The following is a 16,412-nucleotide window of genomic DNA, read 5'->3' as shown; positions in this document are numbered from 1 at the left end:
GGGGGCCCTTGGCACAAAACGTAGAGCTACCAGTGAGAAGCACTGGTATCTAGTATATTTAGGTTTACACAGAGTATTTCAACACTAGGCGAAAGGGACCAGAAACTGAGCTGATGCTGCTTCCAAACCTAATCTAAAGCTGTCAATAATCACAGCAGCAGATGGTGTGAGGAGACAAAGGACCGAGTCCAGACGGGGTCCACAGAATTAAAAGTGCAGAGGGCCTATATGGGCGGGCTGGGCGACTCTAAACCCTGAATATTAAACCCTTAAATCCACGTTAAGAGCATTAAAATCATGTCCGTTTTGCATTTGTAGCGGGGCCTCTCTTTTTTTAAGAACAGTTTTCTGCAAGGCCTGTAGGCAACTAGGAAGTGTGGTACTGGACCTCTATGAAGAGTTCATTTTAAAAATGTCAAAGGTGAAACATTCTTTCCATATTTTTGAGAAATGGTCAGACAGTGATGTTTAAATCACTGTCTGACAAAATGTCTAATCAATGATGATACTTTACTGTGTAAACATACATTAGTGCATCATATTTGACATGTAAAAAACTGCTTAATAGTGAGAATTTTATTTAGTTAGAAAATGTGTCAAATTTCTCCCATGTTTTTGTGATAGTAATTATCGCTAGTGTTGAGTAACATCCCTAGTAAATAGAAATTCATTTTCAGGTTGGGATACCAATTTAATCCCATCAGGAGGATTGGATAGGCCTACAGGATAAAACAAGTGAAATCGGAGGTGATGAAACAAAACAAAAATGGAGCACACGAAATTGGAACTAGAACACTACAATAAATTGAAGCTTGGGGTTCCCTCTCAAGAGGATAAAATTGTTATCCCAACCTGAAAATGTTATTTTCTAAAAAGCTGGGAAGAGACCCCAGTTACCGAGCAAACAGCAATGTTGGTCAGAATAGACAATAGAGCATCGAGCATGTATACATATAGACACACACACACCCCTGCGTCATAAAGCTAGGCTTCAAACCTTAGATTACAAGAAATAACAGAAGCACTGTTGGAAACCAAATCAGGTTGAAGGGCAAGAACAATTGCCTTTTCCTGCAATTTTTTTTTTAGAACGTTTAATAATTTGTTTTCCTGTTGATTTAAAACTTGTGCAAATGGTAAATGAACGTAATCAAGTAACAGTGACTGTCCAGCTCACTTCAACACATTATCCCTGGCGTACACATTCTGGGCATGTCATTATGGGCGTTTTTTTTGTTAATCAAATGTACAATTCTCAAGAGCAAAAATAGCTGATCTACAAGCTCACAATGCGGTGCTATGAGCTCGTAGAACAGCTACTTTTTGCTTTTTGTTTAGCAAAGTATGCTGTATGGGGCCAAGTGGACAAAAAAAATAAGTCTTAGTAGTGTGGCACTCAAAAAAAAAAGACATCCGAGACACTCCCGATTAAATTAAAAGTCCTTTATTAAATCCTGGGACTACTTTTAAAAAATCTAAACATACAAAAACATTATGGCAGCGCAGATCCAACATCATTAGACCCAATGTGAGTCCATCTGGAAGAAAGAAATGTGAAATGTTAAAGACGATCAACCAACAAACTTATATAAAACAAAAATGTATAGTATGAATGCATAGTAGGAAGCATTTCAACGGTTCAACCTCATCAGCCGTTGAGGAAAAACCCAATAAATCAGAAATCAAGGGCACCAGTTATGGTCACTCACCTTGCTGGCTAGCCTCAGCGAGCTTAATGTCTCCTCAAAGTTCCCACACTCCGGGGAGACATTCACAAACATGATCCTGGTGGATCGTGAAGGAAAAGAAAGACAACATATTTCAGCCCTTATCTACAAAATTTCACATAATGCCTGAATTTAGGGTTAGGGTTGACAAGCACTTCATTTCCAGCCAACCTCGTTTTCAAAACATGTCCAAGTGCTTGTCGGGGTGGGGGGGGGTGGGGGGGGTTCCCCAGTTCAAATATGAGGGGGGGTCCCCAGTTCAAATGATTATTGGTTGAGAACCACTGTTTTAACCCATTGAGACCTGAAGCCGATTCTACATGTCTCCTAAATCCCAACAGTATTCTGAAAAACGTATGTTTCTATATCAGTGGTGCTCAATCTTTTTCATGTCAAGGACCCCCAAAATTATATGTATTTGGCCGCGGACCCCCATCAAAATATCTTGTTCCAGGGACCCCCAGAAGCAAAGATTTGATTTAAAAATGTTCGCTTTAAAAAAAAAAATATATATATATATATATATATATATATATATATATATATATATATATATATATATATATATATATAGTGTATATTCAAAGATTTGCACACATTTTCACCAATTTTCAAAAATAGCAGATCTACAAGCTCGTAGCTATGAGCTTGTAGATCTGCTATTTTTGAATAGCCCAAAGTGTAAAATAATGCTTTTTAGCTCAAATCTAAAAATGACAGTTCCAGGTCTTAATGAGTAGTTCACTCAAAACATTTCTTTAGTTTCTATCAATTACACACCCCATGAAGCCTTGAATTCATGGAGATCTTTATGTCGCATTCCTAAGCCAATAATTTGATGACCGGCGGAGACTCCAAAAAAATAAATAATCAAGGCTTCATGGAGAGTGTAATTGATAGAAAATAAGAAATGTTGTGGGTGAACTACTGCTATTGATGATGGCTATCTTTGAGTGTACTCACATTTTGACCTTCACGTGACCTCCCAAGCATCCCCGTACAACGTGCAGCAACTTTGACTTCCTGGAGGGATTCCGCTGGCGGTCCTTGAATGCAAGAGACAAGATCAGTTTAGCCTGATCCCAAACCAGAAACGGACCATTACCAAGCCTTTTATCCACTTAACCATATACATTTCATTCGTATGCCAAATTGTGGAAAAAGATTGGCCGTTGTTCATTTTCACTTAGAATAGGGACACGGATCTCCAAGCTCACAACACGACGCATTGTGGATTGGCCATTTTTTGCAGAATATGTATCCATTTTCACCAAATGTTTGTTCATTTTCGACAAGTGTTTGTCCATTTTCACCCATTAGAAATACGCCCAGAATAGGGATGCTAGGAATCATGTGGTTAACCACATGCTCTATTCTGGGCATGTCATAAGATGCAAACCTTTGGCAAATATAGCAGATCTACAAGCTCAAAACAAGTCGCAGAGATCAGTTTGTAGATGGTCTATTTCTGGTGAAGGGATTTGGTGTAGTGGGAAAAAAGGAGCAGACCAAATACAGACCCCTGGAGGACCCCAGTCAATATATATGGATTAAGTTGGTTAATAACATAACTGAGACGTGACAAACACACCTTTTTCACCAGGGTGGCGATGGATTTGACGAGGGAGTCTTGGGTCTGCATGTTGCCATTCACATCCACCAGGCACAGGGAAGCTGAACCACACACCCAGTTTGTAGGAAAAATGCAGGAATTCTTTATTAATGTCGAAGAAGAACTTTTGGACAGGTTACTTTTGTAAGAAAATGCTCTTGAGGGTGCAAAATCGTTTAATACATTTGAATGAAAAATGGTCATTACCATTTTCCTTTTTTAAATACAGTAGCAAAAATATAAAAAAATGTAGCTACAAGCTCATCACGTCACTAGTGATGTGCCGATACCACATTTCTTCAATTCGATACCGATATTTTTGGGGCCGATTTTCCGATGCCGTTAAACCGGAAACGGAAGTACAAAAATGGAACCGGAAATGCCGTTAAACCGGAAACGGAAGTACAATACTGAACCGGAAATTACCGGAAACCGGAAACTGAAGTATATTAAAAAAGTATCGATACTTTTTTTTAAGTATCGATACCCAAGCGATACTCAGACAATCGATCGATATATCGATACCAGTATCGATATGCACATCACTACACGTCACAATGTGGCATGTTGTCAGCTTGTAGATTGGCCATTTAAAAAAGTGTTTAGTGACACCATGTACCACAAAGTATAAAATAGGACTTCCAAGTGGTTAAAATGTCAGTGTTTTGAATAGAATTCCATTTGTCATATTTTAGTCATAAAATTCTAGTTGACTAAATCTACAGACTAATATTTAGTCAAACAAAAATAGCCGATCTACAAGCTCATAACGTGTCGCAGACCCGTTATGAGAGTGAACATGTAAACCGGCTATTTTCGGAGCGCGAAACCTGCACGCAACCAAGCATGGAATGACTTGACGTTCTACTGGATCTCTTCTCCGCTAGTCTCTGCCTAACATTTTAGTCTAGCAATTTCGATTTACTTCTGTAAGCAAACACTCACAGTGGTGTTGGATCCGCCTGTTGGGGTCTGTCCCGTGCACATCCAGGTGGAACAGTGAATGTGCACCAGAGGAGTGCTGCTGGATGCCGGCGCCAGCAGCCACGCGACGCCGGGTGGCTGCATCCATCACGTGACGCACCTGATGAGGATCAGACATGTAGAACGTCATCTCAACAGTTAATGGAACTGAGATTAACATTTAAAGAAAGGGGGAAAATAAAATAAATCCCCAAAACGTTATCAAAAATCTACAAGCTCACACATTGTGAGTTCGTAGGTCAGCGATTTTAGGTATTTTTTGCATTACATTGTGGTACGATGAAGCATAAAATAGTGGTTAATCAGACTAATCAATTTATTAAAAAAGTATGATTTCTTCATGTCTATTTATAAAAATAAAAATAAACGCAAAGTCATTGATATATAATCCTTGAGAATAATGGATAGTCCTAGAGAAGTCACCTCATGTCATGGCAAAACTAATGGGGATCCTAATAAACAATAAACTACGGTTCCCTACCTCCTCTTCTGAGGTGACCATGACCTTGCAGACCTCCTGCCGTGCCCCCTCGTCCGCCACGCTGGCCAGCAAGTCTGTTACCGTCTCCCCACAAACGTCAACGAGACTCACCTTGAAGGAGTACTGAGGGGAGAGGATCAGGCGCTTATAATAATAAATTCAAAGATTTGACCCAAATTATTTTCAAAATAAAGCAAGAGGTTTATAGCCCAACAGGGACGTGCCCTTTGCCCTCTTGACCAGAAGTGCCCTTTTGAAAAAAGGGGGCTTCAACAGGGGGTCCGGGACCCCTAGGGGGTCCTCAGAGTTACCACAGGGGGTCCGCCAAATCTTTATGTGATATGATTTTTCTTTTTACCGTAACCACTCAAAACCTAGCATCCCTTTTCTGAGGAGAACTTTAGCCAAAAATAGCAGATCTACAAGCTCACAACGCCTCGCGCTGCGAGGCGTTGTGAGCTTGGCGTTGTGCTTGTAGATCGGCTATTTTTTTAAGAGGTATAGGTGTAGAGGGAAAAAAGAGCAGCAAAAAAAAAGTATAATTTACTTGAGCACCTGCCCCTCAAAATGTCTGTGCACGCCACTGTAGCCCAAAGCAAACAGTCTCGGTCGTGTGGAAACCTCACACGTCCAAAACTGTTACTTTTCAGGACTAAAATTCAAACACAGCAAAAGTCGATCAGCTACTTTTGTGTGACGCTGTAGTGTGATCATGTGTGATCATGTAGGGCGTTAATTTACGGGGGGGAAAAAAAAAAAGAAAAAGTTATAATATGGAGATGGGAGCAACGGAATCAAAACGGGACCAGACCTGCCAGCCTTGTTCCTCCTCCCGTCTCCTCCCTCCATCCAGCAGCTGCTGTACCGCCCTGGGAATGAGCCCCTTGCTCTCCTCCGTGGCACCACCCTCCACGGTGAAGGTCTTGCCACTGCCCGTCGGTCCGTATGCCACGCAGCACACGTTGGATCCATCCAGGACCGACTGGACGGGCAGGGAGATCTCATTGAAGACCTGCAGGACGAGGACCAAAGATCCAGTAGTGTAGGGATTTGACACTTGTTTTAATTACTTTAGAGCAGTAGTTCTCAAACATTTTCACGTCAAAGACCCCCAAACTGATATGTATTTGGCCAAGGACCCCCCCCCCCGAAATGCAGTGGTGGAAAAAGTACTCAAATTCTTTACTTAAGTAAAAGTACCAATACTGCAATATAAAAATACTCTGTTACAAGTAAAAGTCCAGAATTAAAAATTGACTTGAGTAAAAGTACAAAAGTATTGGCATCAAAATGTACTTAAAGTACCAAAAGTAAAAGTACTATATATTTGAAAATAGCCGATCTACAAGCTCGCGACGCGTTGTGAGCTTGTAGATCTGCTATTTTCAAATAGCCTATGTATAAAAATAGGTTTAAAGTGGTGAATGCATGTTTCATTATATCATAATGTATATCTGAAAAGTAACTAGTAACTCAAGTTTTCAAATACATGTAGTGGAGTAAAAGTACAATATTTGCCTCTGAGATGTAGTGGAGTAGAAGTAAATGTATTGGAAATTGGAAATACTCAAGTAAAGTACAAATACCTCAAAATTGTACTTAAGTACAGTACTTAAGTAAATGTACTTAGTTACTTTCCACCACTGCCAAAATGTTTTGCCAGGGACCTCAGAAGAGAGGATGCATTTTGATTTAAACAGATATTTTCAAAACATTCAAAAATAGCAGATGTACAAGCTCACAGCGCAGCACGAAGTGATGCGCTGTGAGCTTGTATATCTGCTATTTTTGAATAGCCAATGGATAAAGTGGTTAAGATTATTGTGATGCTATATCAACACATTTTGTTGGGATCCCTCTGCTCTCTGAACCACTGCTTTAGGGCCATTAATGGTGTGTGTGTGTGTGTGTGTGTGTGTGTGTGTGTGTGTGTACCTCTTCCTGGGACACATGGGGACCCAACACCTGGCCAAACCCGAAGAGGTAGGGCTTCTGTCGGTCTTCTGTCATTGTCATCTGCAGGTTCAGCAAACTCAGTTTAGTTCATTTTAAAAGACCGTAAGACACTTTCAATACATTTTAAGACTTTGATGCAAACTGAATTAAAACAAAACACTGTTAAGAGAGATCAAGTAATCTCCCCACACACATACACCACTTGAATTTGTCAACTAAAAAGGATTGGATTTGTCCCCCCCTCAAATTATTTAGTGCCTATGAATACAATAACCTGCAGACACCCATGTCTGTCTGGCCTAGGAGAGTGAAGGATAAACATAATCTACAGTCAAACTGCTCAAATACTATGGGATAAAATTCTGCCAAGTTTTCACAAACTTGACCAGCTATCAGATAAAATGTACAAACTACTTATTTCCTTGCTCCCTGCCTCCGCATGCAGATTACACAACACTGGTTCAGTTGATTGGCGGTGAAAATTACTTTACTAACATGCAGGTTTAACTTTAAGACCGGGAACGCATCTGTGTGTCATTTTTAGATTTCTTTGGCTCTTCAAAAATAGCAGATCTACAGCTTGTAGATCTGCTATTTTTATTTTATTTATTTTTTAGTTGTGCAAATATGGGTTTTTTTTGGTGGACATTTGTAACTCAAATCTTTGCTTCTGGGGGTTCCTGGAACTAAATATTTTACAAATGTTCGCTTTAAAAAATATATAATCCAAGATTTTGCCACAAATCTTCAAAAATAGCAGATCTACAGCTCATAGCGCGGCACTCGGTGCCGCGCTTTGAGCTTGTATATCTGCTATTTTTAAATAGCCAAATAAATCTAAAAATGACACACAGATTGACATTCCATGGTGAGATGCATTCTAACCTCCTCAGGCTTGACCAGAGTCAGTGACCTCATGTCGTGGACGGGGATACAGCTCATTTCTACATCCACAGGAGGACGCACTCTGCACAGCACCCTGATGTTGCCCTGCAGACCAGAAACCAAGCAGTTACCAAGTTACCAAGATACCATCTAAAACAGTGGTTCACAAACCATTTCTTGTCAAGGACCCCCAAATTGATGTATTTGGCCGCGGACACCCATCTGAAAAGGTTTTGTGCCAGGGACCCGCCAGAAGAGAAGATTTGTTAAAAGATTATTCAAAATCTTCCAAACACAAAAGAGCAGAGATGTACAAGCTCGCAGAGTGCGGCAGACCCCACTTTGAGAAACACTGATCTAAAAGAAGGCACAACACAAGAGACCAGCTGTCGACAAGCATAGACATACTGTAAATACATAGATAGCCACTAAATATTTCAACGTTTAAAAAAATTAATTCACACAAGTAGCGAAAATATCCGATCTACATAGATCTGCTATAGAAACATTTAAGTGGTGAAGTGTCTGTGGGTTTTAGAAATATTGAAATAATTAATATTGAACTGTTATAGACAAGTTCCCCCCCCCTTTTTTTCCTGGAAACTAACCGTTTTGGACATACAAGGTTTCAACCGAACAGCAAGGATATATAGGGTTTATAAGTGGTTCCACTTAAACCCCAGCATCCGTATCGTGGGGGAAAGCTGGAAAAACAGAAAATAGCAGAGCTACAAGCTTACAACGCGTCGCAGGGGCCATTTTCAGCAAAAGCTTTCCCCACGATAACAGACAATACACTAGGATAGAGCCCTGGGGGACTCCGGTCAGCCATATGGGATTCGAGTGGTTAACCATGTGATGCATCTTATGAACGAGCAGGTTTTGGCGGCATGGAAACTCACCTTGAGGTCATGCATCTCGTTTTCGAGGGCGCGGCGAGTAGCGCGGCCAGCGAGGACCTCGGCGTGCAGGTACGCATCCTTCGCCTGCTGGCTGACAAGGACCTCCTCGGTGTCCCTGAGCTGGGCGCGGACACGGTCCAGGTTCCAGTCAAGCAGGGATTTCTGCAGCTTCAGGTTGACAGAGAGAACCAGTGGTGGATTTAAATTTTTTAATTCATCATTGGCATCAAAATGTACTTAAAGTACCAAAAGTAAAAGTTCTAAAATATTTGAAAATGGCAGATCTACAAGCTCACAACGTGTCGCGATGCGACGCGTTGTGAGCTTGTAGATCGGCTATGTTCAAATAGCCGAGGTATAAAATAGGGCAAAAGTGGTAAATGCATGTTTTATAATGTAATCATTTATATCTGAAAAGTAACTAGTAACTAAAGTTTTCAAATAAATGTAGTGGAGTAAAAGTACAATATTTCCCTCTGAGATGTAGTGGAGTAGAAGTGAAAGTATTGGAAATACTCAAGTAAAAGTACAAATACCTCAAAATTGTACTCAAGTACAGTACTTAAGTAAATGTACTTAGTTACTTTCCACCACTGATATACACTATACAATGTTGAGGCCCTTCGTACCGTCAGCTCTTCCAGCCCAGCTCGCTGACTTGATGCGAGGGTCGTCATGGCCTCACACTTTTGTTTTAGGAGGAGGAAAGGTCCCTTCCGTCTGTCCAGTTCGGCTGACGTACTTGTTTGTTTGCGTCTTTCCTCCAACAGGGCCTGCTGCTGCCCCTTCGCCTCGCTGGAGGTGAGATTCAAATCATTTAGAAAGGTGAGAAGCACGGTCTTGTGCCATCCCAACACTACATGCCTATTAGAACATCATTTAGAGCCCTGAATTTAGTGGTTCTCATTTAAAAAGGATTTTGTAGCAGGGACCTCCTTAAAGAAGATTTGTAAAAAATGGCAGCTGTACAAGCTCATAGCGCGCCACGACGCTTGTAGAGCTGCCATTTTCCCCTCAATTCATTAAAACTGGGATATATTCATTTACAAATTAACACAAAAGTTAGAATATGGAGATGGGAGGTTTCTGCCGACTGCAATGATATCTGCAAGTTCAAAACGCGTCGCTTCGTGCCACATTTCGTGCCGCGTTTCTAGCTTGCAGATCTGCTACTTGTGTGACGCTGTAGTGTGCTCTAGTAGGGCATTAATTCACAAAAAGTTAAAATATGGAGGTTTCAGCAACATAACGTTTTTTTCAGAAAACTATTTGTAGAATCGGCCTCAGGTCTTAATGGTTTAAACTGTTCATTTTGCTGGGGACCCCTAGGAACACCCTCAAGGACCCCTGGGAGTCCCCGGACCCCACTTTGTGAACCAGTGCCTTATTCCACCCATAATGACATGGGAAAAACAAACCTTATCTGGCTCTGCAGTCTCTCGAGCTTCTCCTCCAGACTGCGCTGTGTGTCGCATCTCTCAGTCAGCGAGTCCTTAAGCACAGTGTTCTCACGCTCTGCAGACTCTGCGTCGCTCTGGGCTTTGGCGAGCTTTACCGTCAAGTCGGCTACCATGCCCTTCTTGTCCCAGCCAGGCCGCTTCGACACTGCGCCCGCTGCCGAGACATTGAAAACGCAAGACAAAAACAAACAAAAAAACATTCCTCCCTGAACGAAAAGCAAACGTTTTCAGGTCTCTTTTGAGTAGCCAGTGGTGCGGAAAAATAATGTCTCACCTGCTTTCGGGATGGAGGAGGAGGCAGGGACTGTTGGTCCGCTTTTAACTGTTTGGGAATCACAATCTGACATAAGTCCAGCACACAACACATTCCACGCAATGAGAGGCAAACTGGTGCCGCAAGTTTGATGGAAAGCATTTAAGTCAGTGAGAGCTAAGCTGAGTGAGATTTGACTTCGGAAAACTTTGTTTGACGTGCACACCATTTTATTGAGGCATCTAAAGAGCACAATAGACTGTACCTAGATGTCTTCGCCCATACTGCCCAGACGGAAACTTACCCATCGTTGCTGTCGGGCAGAAACCTCTTATCTCCATATTTTCGTAAATGAATGCCCTTCTTGATCATACTACACGGCATCGCACAAAAGTAGCAGATCTACAAGCTCGAAACGCGGTGCGATTTGAGCTTGTAGATCTGCTACTTTTGCCATTTTAGAATTTGAATCCTGAAAAGTCACAGTTTTGGACATAAGGTTTCCCACCAGATAGACTAAGCTTTTTAGAGGGCATGGTCAGATTGGTCACACTGAAAAATAAAGAACCCCCGGTTATTCATACACTTGTCCACCTGGCTCTAACTGACTTGCATTCGTCAAAACTCGCAGTTACCGTGGCAGAACGTGATGTTTCCGACCTCTCCTGTAGCCTTGGAGAGGAGCGACCTCTCCTTTAAATAGCCTTGGAAAACATTTACTGGAATTAACCCAATGTCTTACCTGCTTTAGGGAGCATGGATGCCCCGTCTCTTCTGGGGACACCTGTAAGGACACAAACACACAATCTGATGTTAGACCGGCTCTTACTGCTGAACTGCTGATTATGTCAATGATTATTCTACGTTTTCAATTAATCAGGAAGTGTGTTTTATACATTTTAAAAATGTTACATCAATAAATCACGGCAAACATTATCCTATATGAAAATTGGCTACTGGGAGACTTCAAACTTGCCGCGCATCGGGGAGGACTCGAGGGAGTGTGGTGCCCGCCATCGAGTGGTTCGGATATGCGGTTGTCCAAAAACGCCGATCCGACCAATGTAGGCATATATGGATGGATTATCCAGTTACCAAGAACCACCAATCCAACCGGAATGCCCATATATGGGCATGCCAATATACAGGGTATGGGCATATACTATATATATCAGGGATCTCCATAAATGGGCATGTGAGGGACACAGGTAAACAGATGGATACAGAGATCTCCATATATGGGCACAAAAGGGACAGACGGGTACTCTGACAAAGCCCTCGACAGTATGATGCTTCAGTCGGATCGGTGGTGCGATGTAGGTGTGAGGGCTGGGTAGCGGCCAGAACCTCTATTAACAAGACCAGGAGACCTGGTTCTGCCAGACCCAGAATAAATTCCCTTTTATGCCCATGGATGGACGAAATTCAGAGGTCCCTTTTATGCCCAGCAGAAGACAAAAACAAACAAAAAACATAACCCTGAACGAAAAGCAAACATTTTCAGGTCTCTTTTGAGTAGCCAGTGGAGCGGAAAAACAATGTCTCACCTGCTTTCGGGATGGAGGAGGCAGGGACTGTTGGTCCGCTTTTAACTGTTTGGGAATCACAATCTGACATAAGTCCAGCACACAACACATTCCACGCAATGAGGCAAACTGGTGCCGCAAGTTTGATGGAAAGCATTTACAGTAAGTCAGTGAGAGCTAAGCTGAGTGAGATTTGTAGGGGAGACGAAATTTAGAGGTCCCTTTTATGCCCATGTATGGACGAAAGGGGGACAGACTTTTATGCCCATGTATGGACGAAAGGGGGACAGACCGAGTTATGCCCATGTATGGACGAAATGGGGATGGACAAAGCCTCATGTAGGCCGACCCCTTGGGTCTGGCAATTATAATCGCCTAGTCTCATTAAATATTTTAAGCCCCATTTTACTTTGTCGTATGTGTCACACAAAAATGGAAAAAATGTCTGATTTACAAGCTAATAACATTGATGCCACAGCAGTGTTATGAGCTTGTCGATCTAGAGCTTGTATTTAAGAATGTTTTTTTTTAAAGTTATTAAGAAAGAAAAAACACAATCAATGATCAATTATTAAAATTGATAATATATTACTTCCATTAACTGTTGCACCCCTACTGGGCACTAGTGAAATGGCTATATGGAACATCAGCCAACTGATAGTTAAGCCCAATATCTTCAACTTTGATTGAATATTGTATTAAAACATATTTTAAAAATAAAGGTAAACAAAAGTTGAACTATGTTCATATTTGTATGACATCATTTCAAATCCTCTACTACAGACTTTTATGAGGACCATGACCTACTTGCTACACATAATATCAGTCTCACCTCCAGTGGGACCTCCAGTAGCAGCCCCCATGGTGTGAACTGGCTGTGCACGCCCTCTAGCTGTGAAAGAGAGGAGGCACAATTGAGGGTGGGAGATTTGTTAAGCGTCATTTGAAAACTGACATAGCCACAAACATGCACTGGTGTAAAGTAACTAAGTACATTTACTTAAGTACAATTTTGAGGTATTTCCAGTACTTTTACTCCACTACATCTCAGAGGCAAATATTATACTTTTTACTACATTACAATTATTTGAAAACTTTAGTTACTAGTTACTTTGTAGATTTTGATTATTATAACAAAACATGTATTAACCAGTAACCACTTCAGCCCTAGGCCTATATACACATTCCTGCCATTTGAAAATAGACTATCTACAAGCTCACATTTGTAGATCTGCTATTTTCAAACGATTTTGTATACATTTGGAAACTTGTGAAATGGGACAGTCTGCATACTGAGTACTTTCTACTTTTGGTACTTTAAGTACATTTTTATACCATACTTTACTTTGTCTTTTACTCAAGTACATTTTGACAAATGCATAGAAAGTACAGTTCTATACAAGGTCTGCTAAAAGGATTAAACCTAGCCAGAGCGTTAGTGAGTTAGAGCAGGGGTCTTCAACAGGGGGTCCGGGACCCCTAGGGGGTCCTCAGAGTTACTACAGGGGGTCCACCAAATCTTTGTGTGATATCATTTTTTATTTTACCTTAACCACTTGAACCCTAGCATCCCTTTTCTGCAGAGAACTTTAGCCAAAAATAGCAGATCTACAAACTCACAACGCCTGGCGCTGCCAGGTGTTGTGAGCTTGTAGATCGGCTATTTTTGGCAAAGAGGCATAGGTGTAGAGGAGAGCAGACCACGTAAACAAAAAATGTATAATCACAATGAAACACAATTTTATACAATATAGAGGGGGTCCCTGCTTCATCTCTCTCTCTCAGCTAGGGGGTCCTTGGCCTGAAAACGTTGAAGACCCCTGCAATAAAGCACTATGGCTTGTTTCCATTGGGGTCCTTGTGTATTCGAAACATTTAATGACAGCCAAATATACAATAGGCCTACAATGCAAAAACATATACACGAATAAAACGGAGTGGCCATTACGGGGATCTAACCCGCGACCTTGGCGTTATTAGCACCACGCTCTAACCAACTGAGCTAAACGGCCTGATATACAATCAACATGGTGCGTTTACACGTAGGACACTATGGAACACTTACCCCCAGTAGGAGGACACACTATGGAACACTTACACCCAGTAGGAGGACACACTATGGAACACTTACCCCCAGTAGGAGGTCTGGAGGTTGCAACCAGCAGATGGCTCGCAGTCCTCACCTTCAGTCAAAAAACACAAAACCGTTCAGGCCAATTAAGGTTGGAGGGAGAATGTAGGTAGTAATATAGGCCTATAGGCCCACGGCAATGGTGTAAAAAATCAGTTAAGCCAGGAAAGAAGTTTACATTAGTAGCTTAAATATTTTTTAAATGACTGAAGTAGGCAAAAAATAAATAAGCCCCGCCTTTACCAGCAGCAACACATTGATTGATTGATTGATTGCAGTGGTGGAAAGTAACTATGTACAATTACTTAAGCACTGTACTTAAGTACAATTTTGAGGTATTTGTACCTACTTTACTTGAGTATTTCCAATTTCCAATACTTTTACTTCTACTCTCAACAGTCTCTAGGCTACACATCTTGGATTCCAAATATTGTAATTTTACTCCACTAGTATTTGAAAACTTTAGTTGGAGATTTTGATTATTATTACAAAACATACATTGCCACTTCAGCCCTATATACTGTACGCATTTCGGCCATTTGAAAATAGCCGATCTACAAGCTCACAATCAATGCTGGCAACCGAGGCAGTGAGAGCTTGCAGATCTGCCATTTTCAAAAGATTTTTATTCATTTGAAAACTTTAAAATGGGACATTCTGCATAATGAGTAGGCCTACTTTTACTTTTGGTACTTTAAGTACATTTTGATGCCAATACATTTACTCAAGTACATTTTGAATTCCGGACTGTAACGTAACAGTATTTCCCTATTGCAGTATTGATACTTTTACTTAAGTAAAAAAAAAACACTGATTGAATACTTTATTAACAGTTTGCAAAGCACTATTCTTGTTTCCATTGGGGTCCTGTAAACATTCAATAAGGCTACTAATCAATCACCACTCCAAATTCTAATTGTTAAATGTGGCTATAGGGCCAAATGTCTGCATATAATGAATACTTTTACGTTTGATAGGTAGGCTACTGCAAGTATAGTAGTAGTAGGCCTATTTCTTCCACCTCTCAGAGTGCAGAAATGTAGTAATGTTTGGCAACACAAACCTGCCTGTCTTTGCTCTTTGAAGACGCCATGGCTTCAATCATGTAAACGGAGAAAACAGGTGTTGCCTATCTATGGGCGTTTATAGAGGAAGGTGGCTCCTGATTGGTCGCTGGTCAGTGAGAGAGACAGGTGGAGGGGGGGGGGGTTGATTTTATTGATTATTAACCCATTAAGACCTGATGCCGATTCTACAAATGTCCTCTAAATCCTAACAGTTTTTTGAAAAATACTTTGGAAAATGTTTTGAAATTATTATTTTTAAATATATTCACAATTTCACGATTTTTCAAAAATAGCAGATCTACAAGCTTGTGGCGGTAGCGCGGCACTCTTGCTACGAGTTGCCTACAATATTTAAAGGTGGTGTAATAAAAAATAAAGTTTTTGTTAAAAGAGTTTTATCCAATAAGGAGAGAGAACCCCACGAATATCATTTAACAGCTTCAAGTTGATAGTGTCCCAGTGTGTGTGTGTGTGTGTGTGTGTGTGTGTGTGTGTGTGTGTGTGTGTGTGTGTGTGTGTGTGCGCGCGTTAGGAGCTCTCCTTCAAGAGGAGAGAAGGCAGTGACAGTCAAAGCCAAAGGCAGATGAAATAGTGGAAACTAGGTTGCAGTCAGTCAGTTGAGGGGGCTGGGAAGGAGAGTAGAGGAGGGATGACAGTTTGAGGTTAGACTTAGGTTGGAGTGGGAGAGAAGGAGAAGGTTATAAAGTGCTGGTCTTCGACTTGAAGGGGAGTAACAGAGGTTAGAGAGCAGGCTCTAGAGGTCACTAGGTTTAAAGGGGTTTAATACTTTATTGCGCACTACATAGTGTGTTCCTCATACCACAAGCCTATGGTGAAAGGGTTAAAATTAGCTTTATTGGCATGATAAAACATACATTTACATTGCCAAAGTGTTAAAACATAATACAAACAATTTAAGAAAAAAAATTGGGGAAAGTATGTACAGTTGGAGGGGGTACAGCATTGTGTTAACAGAGCTATGTCACATTGCAACGTTATACATGTTGGCAAAGGTATAAAGCTTTTTGAAACAAATAGCAGAAAACTTTAAAGATTTTTCACTTTTGGGACAATGTCACGTATCTCCTCCCCCAATGTGTTCATTTTTGGCGTAATGCACTTTTGCCTCGGCCTAATCTGTAGGCAAGGGACAATATGTTTGGTGTCAGGGGTGATCTGGTTTGCGTTTGTTGTCCTTTGTAGTCCAAATACCAATCTCGATTGAGCGGGCTTTGGCGAAGTGAGGAAGTAAACAGTCTGTGTGAAGAGTAAAAGAGGCGAAGTGCATTTCCCAAAATACAATGTCAACACAAAACCTGCTTGGAACTCATCACTATCGTCTGACAAACTATTTAACTTGAATGTAAACTGGCTACTTGTGAAACAATGTGGTTGTACACATCATCTCTGGACTCCATTCTTGCCTCT

At 41.1% G+C, this 16,412-nt stretch overlaps 1 protein-coding gene across 1 annotated transcript; it reads right to left on the bottom strand.

The window, feature by feature from the left end:
• Positions 1-224: 224 nt before the first annotated feature.
• Positions 225-15,010, bottom strand: LOC311050495 (carboxy-terminal kinesin 2-like; the record flags this gene model as incomplete). The annotated part of the gene is made up of 18 exons (XM_084064577.1): positions 225-254; positions 1,710-1,785; positions 2,691-2,773; positions 3,319-3,401; positions 4,285-4,423; positions 4,805-4,927; positions 5,616-5,816; positions 6,740-6,820; positions 7,646-7,750; positions 8,548-8,715; positions 9,177-9,342; positions 9,966-10,161; positions 10,282-10,347; positions 11,003-11,044; positions 11,516-11,609; positions 11,808-11,870; positions 12,619-12,678; positions 14,981-15,010. 18 exons carry the CDS (start codon positions 15,008-15,010, stop codon positions 225-227), a joined length of 1,806 nt encoding a protein of 601 aa, XP_083920703.1.
• Between the last annotated feature and the right edge of the window lie 1,402 nt (positions 15,011-16,412).

The sequence above is a fragment of the Gymnoscopelus microlampas genome (assembly GCF_963454915.1).
Source record: "Gymnoscopelus microlampas genome assembly, chromosome: 8".
Lineage (NCBI taxonomy): Eukaryota > Metazoa > Chordata > Actinopteri > Myctophiformes > Myctophidae > Gymnoscopelus > Gymnoscopelus microlampas.
The sequence above is the reverse complement of the archived record's forward strand: the minus strand, read 5'-3'. Positions and strand labels throughout refer to the sequence as shown.